Here is a 17,408-nt window from a genome sequence, read left to right as displayed (position 1 = left end):
GCGCCCCTGGAGAAGGCCGCCCCTCCCCCTCCCTCTCCTAGATTGACAGAGGAACGGACCAGTAAAGTTCTCCAGGTGGGGCGGGCTACGTAAGGGAGTTTCCGCCGGCTGACGGAAGGCGGAAATGAGCGGACGCCATGCGTGCCGTGGGGGGGGGAGCCAACCCGCATCTGTTCTGCAGAGCCGGCCAATGAAGCTCTCCTTCCGGGCTAGCGCGCGAGCCATTGGGCGGCCGGAGGGCGGGGCGGGAAGAGCCTGGCTTTCTTCCCCTCCCCTCCCCCCCACGCCGCACGCGCCACCGGTGAACTCCGGGCTGGACTCTGGGCACGGGAGCTGGAAGGGGGCAGTGCCCGCCGGGCGGGGCCGAAGGCCGCCCGTGCTCGGGAGGAGCTTCCGTTCCCCGACGGGTCCTCGCAGGGCAGCGCCCCCGGGATAGGGGAGGGGGCCTGGGGGACCCTCGGGTCTGGGAGCCCCCCTCCTCGCCGAGCCGGAGGGAGGCGAGGAGCGCGTGGCGCTGAGCCCCAGAGGCGGCAGGAGCCGGCCCGACAGCCGGCTGCGGGGACGCCACGCGGGGGCACCCCCCGGCCCCCCGCGCGGGAGCCGGCCGCCACACCGTGCTGGCCGCCTGCCATTCCGCCGTGTTCCGGTCTCCCCACGCGTTCTTCATTCATCTCTGGCAAAGAAGTACATAAGAAGTGAGAAATAGTCTTCATCAGATTCTGAAGGGATTTTTTGCTTTTGTTTTTGTTTTTCTTCCTCTGGATGGGGATGTCATTGTCCGTGGCCAATTTTTTTTTTAATTTTTATTTATTTAAGGCAGCAAGGTTTGAGTCACTTACCCAAGGTCACAGAGTTAAGCAATGGTTAAGGGTCCGAGGCAGGATTTGAACTCGGGTCCTCCTTTCTCTGGGGCCAGCGCTCTAGCTGCCCCCGTAGCACCTTTTGTAAATCTTTCCATGTAGTCATCCTGCATGAACACTTCTCAGCCTTCAGTGCAGAGATTGCCTCTTTGAGCCCCTGGATCGCAGTGTGCTCAGCTATTCCCTGGGTGGGGGTGGCCCCCCAAGCTCCAATCCTGCTCCATGGGCCTGGTTGTGGAGAGTCTTTCTTTACCTCCAGTGTCCAGCACTGGAAATTCTGGGCTGGGCTTTTCTTTCTGGGCTTGTCACTCCCAATATGGGCCCAGTTACATGCTGGGTCTCCATGGGTCCAAGCTCAGGCACTTCAGGCCCCCACCCCAATTCTTTCCTCTTTCCCCTCAAGCCTTTTTAGCTTCAATTTTTGTTATTCAGTCTGCCTCTAGTTGAGTTTAATAGGTGAACTGTTTGCAGGTTTGTGAAGTAGTCCTAACCTTTTTGTACCTCTGGGGTCAGCCTGTGACTTTATCACTTAGAACTAACCCCAAGAATTTAAGGCCCCTTTTCTGTCATCAATTTGGAGCATTTCCCCCTATGGTTATTAACCATTTGCAATTTTTTATTTTTAATTTTTGTTACGCAATGGAGTTAAATTGTAGCCGCTGGGATTTTGGGTTAGATAGAAACCCGTTGGTTCCTGAAAGATGAAGGAATTCACATGCTCCCTGGGATTTTAAAACTGCTCAGGATTTCATTACAGACTATAACTTAAGTAAACAGGTTAAAAGTTTTCTTTCTTCTGGAGTGTCAACAAGCACTTTAGGACTGGGTGGATAACAAAAGGCTAGGCGTGGTTGCTTGGGAGATGGAGACAGAGAGAGGGAAATAAAGGGAGGAAGACAGCCAGGGAGAGCTGATTGGATGCCCCAGTGGAGATACAGCCCAGATTTTATAGCTTTGCCCAATCTGGGCATGGAGGGCAAAAGAAGAAATCCCTCCCCCCTTAAGTGACCCAGACCAGGTAGACATCTCCATTCATAATTCTCTGCATCAAAGTAACTTGCCCAAAGCTACACAGCTAGGTAATTATTAAGTATCTGAAGTTGGATTTGAACTCAGATCCTCCTGACTCCAGGGCTGGTGCTCTATCAACTGAGCCACCTAGCTGCCCCTGTCCTTCATTGTCAAAGAAGACCATGACACCCTGGAAGTGATGCCATGATAAGCAAGTGAATTGGATTTGAATGGAGGGGAGGGGTTAGCAGCTTCACTTTCTCCTCCAGAGTCATCTGGGTCCAGTGGCCAGATATGAATCAGGACAACTAGAAATGACCTTGGTTAAGTGATTTGCCCAAGGTCACCCAGCTAAGTAGGTGTCATGAATCTGAGGCTGGATTTGAACTCAGGTCCTCTTGACTTTAGGGTTGCTACTCTTATTCACTATCTAACATTAGTCACCTAACCTGCTCCAGGCAACTAAAATGATAGATTAGAGAAGTTGTCAACTTGCCACCTTCTGAGGAGGGGTCTTCATCCCAATGAAATTGTAGACCTAGGTTTGTCAAAAGTTTATTTAAAAATTCTCCTAGGATTTTTGTGTCATGTGAGCAACAAGATAGTGGACTAGACAAACCTCGAAATGGAAATTATGTACCAAAGATAAAACAACTTCAACTGCTTCCTCAGTCTAGGACGTTCAGCATCCAAAATAAGGTACAAAACAAATCAAATCTCCCCTTTTCCAATACGTCCACTGGACACCAGACTCTCTCCCTCTTTCCAGCCAGCTTGACCTCTGTCCTTAAGGAGCAGAAGACTGTCTGAGGCTGCAACCCAGAGCATCAGGCCAAAGATCGAAGGAGCACAGGGAGATACTCCCCCTTTTGTGCCACTGGGGCAGACCCCTCCCCACCCCCCCAGCATGAACAACTGAAATCAGGGGTGGGGGGGAGTCGCCTGCCTCCCTTGTCCGCTCACCTGCCAAATTGATATTCCTGAAGTCACTTCTCGCCTCCAGGTTATCACTCCAGGCCCTCAACACTCCCAGCATCTCCTGATTAGTGGTTCCCCAGGCGCCATGTTCTCTTCTCCACTGCTGGGCTTCCTTCGAGCCTCAGTCTGAACCTCACTTTCTCCAGAAGGGCTAAGTGGGGCCACTCCCAAATTACCCGCCTCTCTGGCTCAGCCTGGGACTGACCTATGCCTCCCATGTCCCCTGAACTCAGGATGGTGCCCTTGTCATCTCAGAGATGAAGAAAATTCCCTTAAGACCAGGAACGCTAGGGAGCTGGCCAGAAGCCCTGCCTGGGGCCACGGCTCTGACAAGCCCTGGCAAGCCACAGAGCGGCGTCCCTGCAGGGCCCTTCCCACTCTTCTATCATCGTATTTCTTCCTCTTACCGAGCATCAAAAGACTTTGTATGTTGCAAGATGGAAACCTCTGGACCAGTGACCCAAGGGAGCAGCAGTGACGATCACCAGGCCTCAGCACTGTTCTGCACTCTAGCTTGACCAGAGCAGAAGGCACCAGAGGACCCTCCCCTCGGGCCCCTCTCCAGGCATAGACTCATCCTTCTCACTCTGAGCAGCACTCATTTAATGCGAGTTAATAATTTGTGAACCTTGGGGACATTCTGTGGAATCTTGTGCTTACTTGGATGCTTTACATCCTCTCTCCTCTTGATCGTTTCTTTGTAAATGGACTTTCATTTAGCATTTTCTAATTTGATTTAAAATTACCTTTTTCTTCAAGAAGTTTGGGTTGTCTACTTGGCTTGTAAAGCCCTAGATATCCTAGAGTACCTGGGGTTGGTCAAAATGAGGATGAACGGCCGACCCTAAGACCCTGCCCTGGGCACTGCCAGGTTCAATGTTCCTTTTCCAGGTAAAGAGGCCCAGCGAGTGTCCGAGGGGAGCTGGATTGTGGCCCCTCCAGTAGTGGGATGCCTCCGCTCCCTTAGGAGGGGCCGGGTCCGGTGATAGTCACTGCTGCTCCCTTGGTCACTGGTCCAGAGGTTTCCATCTTGCAACATCCAGAGTCTTTTGATGCTCGGTAAGAGGAAGAAATATGATGGATGAAGAGTGGGAAGGGCCCTGCAGGGGTGCTGCTCTGTGGCTTGTCCAGGGCTTGTCCAACCCGTGGCTCCAGGTGGGGCTTCTGGCCAGCTCCCTAGCATCCCTGGACCTAAGGGGGTTTTCTTTATCACTGAGATGAGAAAGGCACTGTGCTGAGGACTGGTCAGTTCTGGGAACCACCCTGGAAGAAGGATCTGGATGCGGATGCTCCAGAGCGGGGTGGGGGGGAGGGTGGGCTTTGGAGGGAACACAGACTGAGCCCCCTCAAGTTCTTGATTCAGCCTGTTCCCTTGGCCCCCAAGGGCAGGGGTGGGTGGGACAAGGGAAGTCCCAGGTATTTTCTTTGGCTACCTGGTCAATACTTTGTTCCGTTTTCCTTTGTTCTTTCCCCACATACTGCCTCCTTTGTCCATCCTGCACTGTGCTGACACCAGCCACAACTTCCAACCCACCCAGTAGTTAAATACTGAAGCTAAGCTGGCTGGCCGAAGGCTTTTTGGTCCCCCGGATACCAGACAGGCCCTCTTTCCCCTTTCAAACACAAGGACACACAAACACCACTTTCTAGTTTCAAGTAATGTTATGTACAACTTTATTGCCAGGGATGCACAATGGAGAGCACGGAACTATAAATACACGATGTCATTAACAGTTAAAAAGAAAGTGATGTGCCGGGGAAGGGGTCGGGTTGGGGGGGTGAGGTGCTTTCCTGATGGAGTTGCAAGAAAAAAGGACAGGACATTCTTCCTGCTTTCAGGAGTTTCTCCGTCCAGTTCTAATATTGACTCAGCTGCCATGGTGGTGGTGGCAGGCTGCTTGGGGAGCTGTCTGACCCTGTGGCGTCTGGCACAGTCACAGACACAAACACGGGACGACAGACAGTGTGGGCGCCAGCTCGGTGAGAAGAGCGAGCCCTGCAGAGGTAGAGAAGGTGATGGCCGAGGACGGGGGACCAGCTTTCTCTCCTCAGCCCCCCAAGAGTGCACCTGCCTACAGAGGGGAGAGCGAAGGAGCGTGCTGCCGGGCCAGACCCAAAAAGCACTCTAGTCTTTCTTATTTAGGACAGGCCTTTGTCCAGAATGTTGTGCAAGGTGTGTGGAGCAGTCAGCAAAGGGAGGTGAGGTGGACAGAGCTCTGGCCCTTCCCTGGGCTCCCCCGGTCTCGGCCTGCAGGATGCCCAACAGCATCTGGGTGAGTTGCAGCCCCGTGATCCAGGCAGGCCCTGCGAGGGCAGATTGTGTCCACCAGTGTCAGTAGTGTCTGGAGGCTCCCCCCTCCCCCAGCCCTGGACAAACTGAGGAGTGACCTCCACAGGGTCCAGTGGCGGCTGGGAAGGGTCTTGCTTTTTCTCCACATCATTTCATGTTTCTAGCAAAGGACATGATAGTCAACAGAACTCAAGAGTTGTAACAGAAATATTCTGCAGCTGAATAAAGGTAAAAAGGTTTAGATTTTAAACTTGTGAAGCTCAAAGCATTCCTGTTTAATCAGCAATTTAAAAAATTTATACAATCGTAACACTGGCAAAAGTTAATGGGAAGACAGGAGTGAGGACTGGTAAAACAACGAATTAGGATTGTTTAAAAATTATTTTGTATTCATTAACCGATATTAATACTGTTTTCCTTGAATCTGGAACCACTCTACTGCGACGGGCACATGCAGGCTGAAGCCAGCCGCCTGTTAAAGAAAACAAGAATGAGGAAAAGGCAGAGTCCAAACACGGGCCTGAGAGCACCCACCCTCCCCCCGTTGTCCTGCTTAGCCTCGTGCTTGCTAGCTCTGCGCTGGCAAGTCAGTGGCCGCGGTAGGGTCGCTCCCGCCAGAGCCTGTCTGTGCCCGCTTGATGTATAGATTTAACAGCTTCATCTGTGGAGGGAACAGAGACAGCGCGCTTCACTGGCTGGCCTGGAGACACTGGCCATGAGGGCAGACACCTCTTGTCCCCCATGGCAGCAGCGCAGCCATGGCAGAGGGGGCAGCACACCCAGATCCCAAAATCCTCTCTGGCCTTTCATGGAGCACAAGATGATGAATGGCCAGGCCCCGGGCTATGTGCTGGGGACCCAGAGAAGTGAAAAGTCACGAGGAAGAGACTAGAAAGGTGGGGAGGTCCTTGGCAGCAAAGGCTGAGGTCAAGGTTCTACATGGCCCCCCAATGTTGTTCTCCCCTTTCTTTGACTGGGCCATGAGTACTGCCACAAGAGGGGGTGGCATCCTTTGCTTGGGCCTTCCCTGGAAGGGGTACTGCAAACTCCCCAGGGAGTGGCTTCTCTCCCGGGCCCCTACCTCTTTTTTCAGTCTTCCTCCTGTGCTCCTCCTCCTCACCTGACTTGGGGTATTTTCTCTGGTGAACCCCAGGTCTGGAAGGCTCTCCCTCTATATCTGCACCTCTGGGAGAGCCTCCCTCATGTCCCAGCTAAGACCCCACTTCCTATAAGAAGGGGCTCCTTCCTCTGCTGATGAGCTATGGTGTACACCCTGAGCCTCGCATACAGCAGGCCCTTAATCAAAGCCTGCTGACTGACCATTCTCTCCATGGGCCCCTCAGTACCCAGACACATTATGAAGGATGATATTGGCCCCTCAAAAGTTAAACCATGAACCCAGAAAGGGCATTTCTCTGCTCTGAGTTCCCTAAGCCCTGGCCCTCCAGAAAAGCCTCAGACTGCTCCCCCTCCTCCTTTCACTGTGGGTGTTTGTTGGGGGATAAACAGAGTGACTCCTTAGAGATCAGGTGAGGGGGTGGGGAAAGAGGCCAGAGACCCTGACCTGGACAGTCAGCTTCCCACCCCCAAAGGGCCTAGCTCTGCACTTACTTTGCTCCCTGTAAGCTGGCTAAGGTGGGGCTTCAGCTCATCGCCAATGACGGCGTGGATGGCCACAAGACAGAAGACACAAGCTTTCCGAACGCTGCTCTCTGAGTTGTCATAACCCTAGGAGGAGAGTGAGAAGAGAACTAGGACCAGAGTCTCTCTCTCCAGGCCCCTCCAGACCCAGAGTATCGGCAGAGGCCCAGGGTCTGGCCTGCTCAGGATGGCAAGCGATCACGCAATCCACATATCACGGTCACATGGCCGGGGCAGGAGGCTAGCAAGGCCAAGCTGAGGCCCAGGGGCCCCCGAGGGTCGCCTGGACAAAGGCCTGTGGCAATGGCTCTCCTGCAGGAGTCTCTGTGTGTTTGGAGTCAAGGTCATCAGCACTGGGTTCCCCCTTATATGGGAAACCCTTTGACAAGCAAGGTTCTCTGCTGTTCTCTGCAATCAGGGGCCACAGATGCTCATTCCTATTTTTCAGGGAATCCTGATGGTCTGATAAATGGGGAAGGCACCACGTCAGAGGAGCAAGTTTTTAGGGTACCTTTTGTTCCAATGAATCTCATGACCTAATAACACTCTCGGTGAGTTCTGTGTCATTGAAGATGTTGCCTTTTCCTGACAGACTACCTGAGGAGTCCAGGTAGATGGGAAAGGAGCCTTGAGGTCAAAGGTGGGGCATGGCAGCAGGGTGGATAGAGCACTGGCCCTGGAGTCAGGAGTACCTGAGTTCAAATCCAGCCTCATACTTAATAATTACCTCTCTGTGTGGCCTTGGGCAAGCCACTTAACCCCATTTGCCTTGCAAAAAACAAAAACAAAAACAAAAACCCTAAAAAGAACCACCCCAAGCAAGAGACAGGAGATCATCAGGAACACTAGAAATGGAAAAGGTGGATGAGCTGTGCCACAGTGTATTGCCACGGCCACTGAGGGAAGCACCCCATCCATCCCCTAAATGATGGTAGAGATTTTCTAAGTTTGTTGAAATAATCCAAGCCATCTATGAAAATCTACTCTAAAATCATTACTGCTTAGGGAAAGGAAATTAAAAACTCCTCCCAGTTACTGGCTAATGTGACAGGGCGTGGGAAAACTGATGGAACTGTGAACAGCTTCAACACTCTTGAAGGGTGCGCACCCTCTGGGTCAGCAATATCCCATTGAGGTCTGGGTTCCATAGGGATCATCAAAAAGGGGGAAAGGCCCATACAGACAACTGGACAATGAGGGGATGCCAATCTTATGGGAAATGTGATGGAGCACAAATGTGCAGGAAGAACTGAGTGGTGAGGGAAGAACTCCTGAGTGGCTGGACTTCCAAAAGCCTGGAAAGACTTGTACAAACGGAAGCTGAGCAATGCGGTGACGTCATGCTCTTCTTGGTAACATGGTGATCCATGACTATCCTGAACTGGTCAAAGCGGACTTTGTAAAAACCTTATTCTTGTTTTGTATTTTGTCTGTTTTCTTTTGGAACACAACTTCACATTATCATCAACATCTCAAAAAGGAGGAGAGGTCAGGAGAGAATCTGGAACTTGAAATTTCAAAAAAGATGGGCAACATTTTTTTAATGTCTTAAGTGAAAAACACTAGAACAAGCAAGTCTACCGGGAAATTCCTTCCTCTTGGCCCCAGCTGGCTGACTGGCAGACAACCAGAGGGATACTGTGGCCCCTCTCCCCACACACAGGCTAGGCTCCTGTCCGAGGGTGGCCCTCCCTGTTCAGTCAAGTGCTTTTCTAAAATTGTCCATGAACCCAGCAACGTCTTGTCTTCCTTCCACTTGCATGAATTATCTGAGGATGGGTTTCCAGGGTGGTGGTGGCAAGCCCCTCTGGCTGCACATCCACATGTGCAGGAGGCCTTGGGGAGCAGGGAGATGACACTGCTATATAGCCTCACGCTTCCTCCCTGGTCTGCTTCGGGAAGACTTCCAGCTTCTCTCACAACGGACACATATGGTGGCAGGGACAGTGCCATGATTCTTCCACTTTTGCCTGACCCCAAGTCCTCTGGGGGAAGATCTTCTTGCCAAGATCCTTCTGTGGGGTTCCCAGAGGGGTGTGGTAGGGAGGAGCTCCAGCCCCACTATGCTCAGTGCCTTCTGATGCTGCCTCTCTAAGGATGATAAGATGTTTGGAAGCATTGACTTCCTAACGTGGGCTCATGGGCACTGGTGTGCTTCTCGGCAGCACAACAGCTGAGCCACCAGGGATGTGGGTCAGGAGGCCCACAAAATGACAGGCATGGTGGGAGGAGGACCATCTGCAGTCCCTGGGGGTCAGGAGGGCAGGCCCCCTAGCCCTTTGGACGTGCTACCATCACTAGGGATGGACACAGGACTGGTTTCCATTTCCTACCAGCTACCCTCCCTCTTGGGGGGATCGCAGGACTGACCAGCCCAGTCTTTCATTGACCCAGAGGTCAGCTTCAACACGTGGCTGGCTGGAGCTTCCCTTACCTGGATGAGGCCTGGCACAATTTCTGGGAGCAGCTGGGCCAGAGTCTCTTTGGACACCCTTTCAATCACCTTGGTCTGCATCTTGATGGCGGCCAGGTTGATGGGATAGTCTGCTGTCTGGATGATGGGACAAAGCACTTTGATGCACTGTTCTGGGCTAATGGAGGTGGCCAGCATGGATGCTGCTTCTTCAGCGGACCTTACCACCTAAATGACAAGAGAGAGAGAGAATCCAAAACCAGCTTTTCCCATGTGGCTGAGTGGAGGAGGTGGCTCCCCATCTTTTCCTTGGCGCAATGCTCAGAGAGCACATGGGATGGCAGCAGGGAGGCCGAGAGCTTGGGTTCTCCAGCTCTGCTGGACTGCGCTCTTTGGGGAGAGGGAGAGACGGGGGAGCCAAGGGTGCTTCAGTCCCACACTCCCCTCCCAGTTCCCCTTCCACCTCTGTGTCCCTGAGATTGAGGACACAGAGTTGAGAACCAAGAAGAGGATGACACCTGGCAGAGAATGGCTGCCTTCCTGATCCCAGAGAGACCCTCTCCTGTCTCTCCCAGCCACTGCCATCACTACCATCATCATGGCCGTCCCCCCACCTCCCTTTCCCTCGGTGGCCTCTCCTCGCTCTCAGGATGCCCACCTCTGAGCCCCCTCTACTGCCCTCCTTACTCTCCAGTTCTCTGACCCTGGGGCTCATTTCCCTTTCCTATCCAAACTTCTCTGAGGACCACAATGGGGGAGGCAGGTGGGCCGGCTTCCCTGCATGGGACAGTGCCTTCAGAACACAGTCGTCTTGGCAGTGATGGCTCACTCAGCGTCAGCAGAGATGAGCCTCTGGGGAGGCCACCCAGATGGGAATGGTGAAGGGATTGTCCAGCGCAATCCCTTGTCTGACTGATGTCTGGTTCAGAAAGGCTCCTCACCACACCTGTCAGCATCTGAGGGCAGGCATGTGCCCAGGCCCAACTCTGATGGTTGGTGGCCAGGACTTACCTCTTTATGCGGATCCTTATGGGCCTCGAGGGTCTTCATGATGGTTAGCTCGGCATAGTTTTTAAATCTGGCTGGTTGGTTCCTTAAGATTTCTCTTAAAACTCTGAGGGCCAAAGCTCTGACTGAGTGCTGAGAAGAAATGTTTAAGAGTTATTTGGGGGAAGCCCCCATAAGGACTCTCCTAGCAGGGTGGGGAAGCACGCAGCCTCTCCCATCTCTGGGCATAGCTTTGCCTGTGCTGAGATGCGGGACCCCCAACACCACCTGACTCTGAAGAGCCTGCGGGAGATGCGAGTGATGCTGGCCCGAGTGGAGAGGTCGGGCCGATCGGAGGGGACCGCCGTCTATGGCTGGAGGCCACCCTTCTGGTCAGTGGGGGCAGGGGCGCTCCTCAGCATGGGGCTGCTTGTTGCCAGTCACAGTGACCACTAGAAAGTCTAATGGGTCTCATGGCGAGGAGATGGGGCCCCGGTCACCTCTCTGTCCCCGAGTGTCTCGAGCAGCAGGAGCAGGATGGTTTTGAAGTGCTCGTCCCAGACCCCGAAAACATCTTCCTGGGTCAGCTTCAGGAGCTCACAAAGGGCATTTTTCCTCTCCTCTACGCGCTCATTGTGGTTGGACAGCTCCTTCAGCAGTTCAGCCACCAGATCCGAGTGGTCCAGAGACAGGTCTGCGGGAGGAGGGGGAGAGGGCCCAGCAAGGGGGCTGTGGGACCTGGCACAAAACTGTCCCAAGTCCCAGCAAACAACACACTGTCAATCATTGAAGCTGACCCTGCTGAACTGCCTGGTCCAGGCCTGCAGACCCGCCTTTTCCGGCCCAGTCCTGCCCTTCTGTCTGATCTTGCCACGCCCAGTTTGGCCCTGGCTCAGGACTCACCATCAGGAAACTGGTCTGCGTCGTCATCAAACATGGCTTCCTTCAAGGCGGACTTATTGAAGTTGCTGATGCCGTCACAGTAGTTGTATGGGTTGTAGTCCCGAGAGCGTGGGGAGGCATGTGGGGGCATTGTGTTGAGCATCGAGGACTTGTTGTCGGGGGCATCCCCCCCGGCGCGGAGGTCGCTGCCCATCTGAATGGGTGGGAGAGAGAGGGCAGTTTACAAACCCTGGCTCCTGCCCTAGACAGAATCCGACCAACGTCCTGTTCTTCATGGGGCCCCAAATGACACCTCTGAAAAGTAGCAAGGCTGGGCAAGATGACTGCCAAGGTCCCTCCCAATACCACAAATCCCTGACCTTCTTCTTCTTCTCCCAAATTGTGATGAGGATGAGACCCCCGAGGACTGAGTTATCCACTCATCACCAAACCTATGGAGCCAAGGTGTGGGCAGGAGGCTCCCGGGAGGTTGCTGACCCCTCAGAAAACGGGGGAGATTGTAGTGGGGATGCCCCTCTCTGATCTTCTTTGCAAAGATCTGGGGGGTGGGGATGCAGTCTGGGAACCGAGGACCCCCCCTCCAAGCTTTTCTCTTTTTCTCTTTTTCACAGACAGTAGTCTGTGACCACTCACCGGTTCACCCTCACTCTCCCTCTTGGGCTCCCTCTTGACTGGCTCGTTCATGTCCTCCTGGCTGCGGAAGCTGAAATTCTGGATGGCTTCGGTGACACCGCGAAGGGAGCTGTAGATGTCCTCGGAATTCATGTTCTCTGTGTCATAGTCAAAAGCACTGCCAAAGACAGCTTGGGTCAGAGCCTGCTGCCTGGGAGACAGCAGGACTTGCTCATGCTGGGAAGAGGGGGCAATCCCTGAGGAAAGGGATACACTTTAGGGAGAAATGGGGCAAGAGGCAGCTCAGATAATTTGGAAAAGACCAAAACATTTAGTTTGCTTGAATGCAGAATGACTGTGTGACCGAGGGGCTTCCATTGGGAGGGATGATGAATAATGAATTCCTGACCCAGGCGCCCCCTCACAGCTGCCTGTGTGGCTGGGCACACTAAGATCCCCCCCACTCAAGAGAGGCCCCCCCCCAGCTGAATCTGCTTCCTCCTCCTCCCTCTTCTGGATGTTCTTGGAGGTAAAAGATCATATTGGGGGGGGGGGTCCCGATGACCTTCCTGCAATGGCCAGGCAGCCCAGTGAGGCCTGGTGCACGGTGGATCCCCACAAAGGCCCACTGTATTACAGATGAAACACCCTGGGGTTCCCACCTCGGGCCATCTTCTTACCTGGGTAGCAAAGTGTTCTGGGCGGTAGTTGTGGGGGATGTAAGAGGACTGGACCAATTGGCTGGTGAGCGTGGAGTGGGCCTTGTCAAGGGACTCCCCACTGAACCCTAAAGGGGAAAGAAGACCATATCTGCCATATTGAAACAAGTCTAATCCTTATGCTTCTCTCCAATCCAGGGCCCCCACACCCACTCCCACATCATGTCCTCTTTTGCCTTTATATCATGCAGAAAGATGAGTTCCCCCAGACCCTTCCTCAGGCCCTCCCCCCCACAGTCCCTGGCTAGGCTCACTGCCCCCTCCCTCTGTGGCTGCTTTTCATCCCTTCGTGAAGCCACCTCCCCAAGTTGGCATTCCCATTAGGGCCAGGGTCCTCATGGCATTACCTGGCTGCCGCCTCCTGTGTTCCGGAGGTGATTGTGAAGGAGTTTGGTAGCACCATCCTGAAAGGTTTTTGGTAAAGCTCCCAGCAGCATTGTAAACTCCGGAGTATTGAGCTCAAATAAGGAGATGAGCACCGCCTGCGCTGCCTGTGGGGAGAGGGGCCCAAGGCTGAGTCTCACGAGCACACAGGGATGGGGCCCAGAGAACACCTTCCCCGCACAGGGCTGTGGTGCAGGACCCCTCTATCTTGGCCTCTATCCAGGTGGTTCTCTGAGTGTGTGGAGGTTTGCAAACCCACACATATCCCCTCACATCCATCACTTAAATTCCTCTCCCTGGACAGACTCTGGGTAAGGATTAAATGCAGAACTCGCTTTGGAAGAAACAAATATCACTTCTTGTCTGACCCTGGAGATGCTGTGCAGGGCAGGGTTGGCCTATGTTGGAGATCAGGGCTCTCCCTCCTGGGATCCCAGGCCCGAGCCATCCAAGAACTCACCACTCAGAGAACTCAACTCAGGGAAGGGGGACCCAGTCCGGAAGACCCTCCCTGCACCAGCTCACCCAGGGGTATGGCCCCAGGCTTGGAGCAGCATCTGACTCTCAGGGAATACTTTGTGCCAAGGGCTGTGAGGGAGCAGAAAGCTGAGGAGTCCAAGGACGATGGCTCCTTGCAAAGCTGTTGCCACAGCCTCAGGCCTATCTCTTGGGGAAACACGTAGACCCTCAGCCCTGTCCATGGTGCTTGTGGATGTCATGGCCACTCTATGTTTGTAGGTGGCTCCTCACTCTGAGTGCCAGAGCAGGGCTTCATCAAAGGCCTTCCCTTCCCTGTCTTTCCCAAGGGTTCCTGACGACAGAAGCAGGCCCTGCCTCTCTGTGCCCAGGCCATGGAGGCACAGGTCCCACAGAGCCTTCTTTGGAAGGCCTGTCTCCAGCAGCTCCTTACTCCCCTGGGCTCCTGACCCTGGAGGGCAGACATGGGACCTCCATGGGGGTTAGGGCTCTGGGAGAACTGGGACTCTAATGACGCCCACTGACCAGCTTCTGGCTGAGTAGTGCAAGACACAGGTGAAAAGGTTGAAGGTGAAGGGAAGTAGAGAAGAGAAAATGCGAACGCCGAACAGAGTGGGCATGTCCGGCAGCCATGGGGAGCACAGGGCGGCCAGTGGGGCACCTCCCAGCCTCCCAGCCACAGGACACAGGCAGAGCCTCAGCATCAGGTGAGAGAGAAGCCCAGGTACACTGTGGGCAGTCACCACAACAGCTCCCGTCCCCAAGTGAGCCTCTGAAGCATCAGAGGAAGCCTGGTGTGGAGAAGAAGACTGGAGAGACCCTAGGGTGGTAGAACACTGATGATGGTATTACAAAGACTTGCTCTCTACCAACATAGGGTGCTCCCTCGCCTCTCTTGCCTACCCCCTCCCAAATTCCCAAGGAGCTGCCCAAAAGACTGAGAAGGAAAATTCAGTGACTCAGCAAAGACTAAGTAGACTATGGGTCAAACTGGCTCCTGTGGAGGATTCTTGGAGAAATACCTGATTTTTCCCAAGACATACGCCCATGAGCTCCATGCCAGTATCTACTTGGGCTCAGTTCTTGCCACTGGAGTTTATCCCCAATGGACTCTTATCTGGGCCAGCAGCACACCAAATACAACCACAGGCAACTCTCCTCTCTGGACATTACAAAGAGAGCACCAGAGTGCAATGCCAGGAGGAGTCCTACCATGCCAAAAAGGAGTGCCATGAAGACACAGAGAGCTTAACCCACACAGACCCCTCTGCAGACAGACTTACTCTCCAATCACACACACAACTTCAAAGCTATTCTAATCCAATGACAGACAGAACAAAAGGGTAGCTCCAGGTGGGCAGTCAACAGTTCCATGGCCTATTTCCCTACTCCTGGAGCACAATGATAAAAAGAGAGCAGTGACTGAGACCACAGAGAGATCCTCCCTTTCTCTACAGGGGCCTTGCAGAATCTGGGTGGGGGCCTATCATAGGAGTGTGGCTGTCTCAAGGACAGAAACCTAGACCCACCTCTACAGAAAATAGAATAACACAGAAACTTTTATCAAGTGAACACCAAACAGAGAAGCTGTCCCTGACACATGCCCAGATCACCTTCTGAAGAGGCCAGGGATACCCCCAATCTCACTGCCTCCAACCTCTCCTTAGATTAAATCATTTCTCTGCTCTATTACCTCCCATGATACTGCCCCGGGTTTATCATCTGGCTATCTGGTTCCTCTCATGGCAGATGGGCCCCCTCCCTGAATGATCTCAAGGTCAATGTGTAGCTCATGCTAGCTCCCCCCTCAGAAGCCCCCCACCTCCTTTTTCAGCTTCTACCACCCTCTCCATTGCCCCTGAACTGGCCATGTGAATGATCAAAGTCTAGCTTTGCCATTTAGGTTTCTCTGGCATCTTTCTTGAAGGGGGTGCTGAGAAAGAAGGGAGTCAGTGTGTCTGAGTGTGTCTGGGAGTGTCCTCAAAGTCCCTGATGACCCTGCACCAGACCCACCCAGGATCCCCCTGGTCAACCTGTACACTCACCTTAGGGGGTCTTGTATATTCCATTTCTAAAATGGAAACATGCATCTACACAGTGCCTAAGGTTGGCAAAGCACTTTACCAATGGGATCTTGTTTGATCCCCATTTTGGGGAGGGAAAACAGAAGCAGGCAGGGTCGAAGGCTTTGTCCACCATCTCCCCTTGGTCAGGCCTAGGATGTGAGGCACAGTGGTGCCGTTGTGCTGGAAGGTTCCCTCTGATCAACATACCTTCCGAACATCAGAACTTTTGGGCTCCGTGGTCCAAGTGATGATCCGGGACACGGCCAGGCGTGTTTCACTGGAGTTGACAAAATCCCCCGGATCCATCTGCTGGGCTAGTGTCTCAATGTACTTGAGGATGGCAACTTTCACCTACAAAGTCAGGGAGGGAGGGAAGGACATTCAGTTAGGGTGGATGGTCTGAGACCGATCTCTCTAAAAGAACCTCACAGCTACAAAAGGATGTGAGACAAGTGACCTCCCCCAGCTTTCCTTGGAACCCCCCCCCCCCACCATGCATCATGTCTCCCCTCTGGGCACACTCTGGCTGAACTCTAGGAGGGGACAGCTGGGTGCCCTCTCAGGGACTTATCTGCCAAGAACCCGGCCCCCAAACATTTCCTATGATCGAAGGACAAGTCAGAGAGAGGGCTTGGCCAAGGAACTTCAGACCTTGGCAAAAGCTGGGGAAGAGGCTGCTTTTCTTCTGAACTCATGTGATCTCCAACTTGACAGCTTGGAAAGAAGTTCATTTAAAATGGAGATTCGGGTAGATTCTTGAAAACCAACCACGCTGCTCCAAAGACCAGAGCTCTACTCAAGATTTCCAAAAATTTTAAGAAGAAAAGGTGATAGAAAATAGCCAAAAAGAAAGAAGCTAAGAGATACTGACATAGGAGGGAGAGAAGCGGCATTCGTGTGGTGCCCACCACCTGGGCTATGCTGGCACCTCACAAAGTGGACCATTCGGATCCACCCATGAACCCTGGGAGATTCATGCTGATGTTGCCTCCCTTTTAAAGGGGAGAAAACTTTCCCTAGGTCACCCAGCTCCTGAGTGGGCAAGGCCAGTTGTGAACTCTCATCTCCAGGGCTTCCATCCCCTCAATAGTGCATTGCTCCCTCTCTACCTATACCTCACTGCCAGGGATGATGTAAACACAGTGGCAGACACTCATTTCAACCCTGACCAAAAAACTAAAAGCCAGAGGGAGAGTGAAGATCCTTGAGGACTTATGGCAGGGACCTGCACAAAAGCCCTGAATCCCAGCTATCTGACCCTAGACTCTGTCTCATCATCCCTGGGTGAAACTCCCTTCCTCTCTTTTCCGTGCACAGTCTAGTCCCACTCTCTTCTCCAGCTCCTTGTGGCCCCTACTGAAATCCTCAGCAGCATTTTTTGGAGCCTCATTTCATCCAGAGCCACTGGAGCCACCTTGCATCTCCCAGAGCCTGGAAGCTACTCAGATTACTGAATTTCTTCACCAAACTTCACTTGGGGAGCTCTGAAAGCTTGCAGGGCCCCCAGCCTGAGCTGTCCCTGAGACCCTGGAATGACCTAACCTCAATGCTCTAAGAAGATAGGAACAAGACCAACCCTGCTTTAATTAAAAAAAAAAAAGACCAAACCTGAATTTACCTCTAGGAGTTTCTAGAAGCTGGCCTAAGACAAGAAAAAGGCTGGGAGAATAAATAAAAAAAAGAATTCTACCATAAAGAGATAGAATGATGGGGGACCCTCAAGATCCTAACCCTAAAGAAGAGAATGACTTGCAAACAACTACAAGCAAAGACTCAAGGAGAAACACAAGATGGGCCCAAATTCAGCTAGAATTCCTGAATTTTAAAAATCAAATGAAATACTAGAAGAAATGTGAAGACAAATGAAAGCCACAGAATTGGAAAGAGGATAACAAATATCTAAAACATACTCTCTGAAAATCAAGAGGACCAGAGAAGCTAATGACTGCACAAAAGAGAAATATGAAGGCAAAGGCAAATAAGTGAAAAAATAGAAAAAAGTGTAAGATGTCTCATAACAAAAATAACAGAAAAAGAAAACAGATCTAGGAAAGTCAAATTTCAGAA

At 52.7% G+C, this 17,408-nt stretch overlaps 1 protein-coding gene across 20 annotated transcripts in view; it reads right to left on the bottom strand.

Annotated features, from left to right (window-relative positions):
* Positions 1-4,481: 4,481 nt before the first annotated feature.
* CLASP2 (cytoplasmic linker associated protein 2) overlaps positions 4,482-17,408 on the bottom strand; it is a 146,277-nt gene continuing 133,350 nt past the window's right edge. For 14 of the 20 annotated variants that reach the window (XM_074199339.1, XM_074199345.1, XM_074199341.1 and 11 more), the window contains 10 exons: positions 15,549-15,692; positions 12,762-12,905; positions 12,376-12,482; positions 11,717-11,873; positions 11,084-11,276; positions 10,681-10,874; positions 10,205-10,333; positions 9,215-9,421; positions 6,751-6,867; positions 4,483-5,800 (listed from right to left, as the gene is read on the bottom strand). In XM_074199339.1, the coding sequence (XP_074055440.1) occupies positions 5,708-5,800; positions 6,751-6,867; positions 9,215-9,421; positions 10,205-10,333; positions 10,681-10,874; positions 11,084-11,276; positions 11,717-11,873; positions 12,376-12,482; positions 12,762-12,905; positions 15,549-15,692 (1,485 nt within the window). In that variant the 3' untranslated portion in view covers positions 4,483-5,707. Of the gene's footprint in view, positions 5,801-6,750; positions 6,868-9,214; positions 9,422-10,204; positions 10,334-10,680; positions 10,875-11,083; positions 11,277-11,716; positions 11,874-12,375; positions 12,483-12,761; positions 12,906-15,548; positions 15,693-17,408 lie in introns of all 20 variants that reach the window. The other 6 variants (XM_074199343.1, XM_074199336.1, XM_074199340.1 and 3 more) reach the window with 1 other exon arrangement.

Source organism: Macrotis lagotis, chromosome 8, assembly GCF_037893015.1.
Source record: "Macrotis lagotis isolate mMagLag1 chromosome 8, bilby.v1.9.chrom.fasta, whole genome shotgun sequence".
Taxonomy (NCBI): domain Eukaryota; kingdom Metazoa; phylum Chordata; class Mammalia; order Peramelemorphia; family Peramelidae; genus Macrotis; species Macrotis lagotis.
The sequence above is the reverse complement of the archived record's forward strand: the minus strand, read 5'-3'. Positions and strand labels throughout refer to the sequence as shown.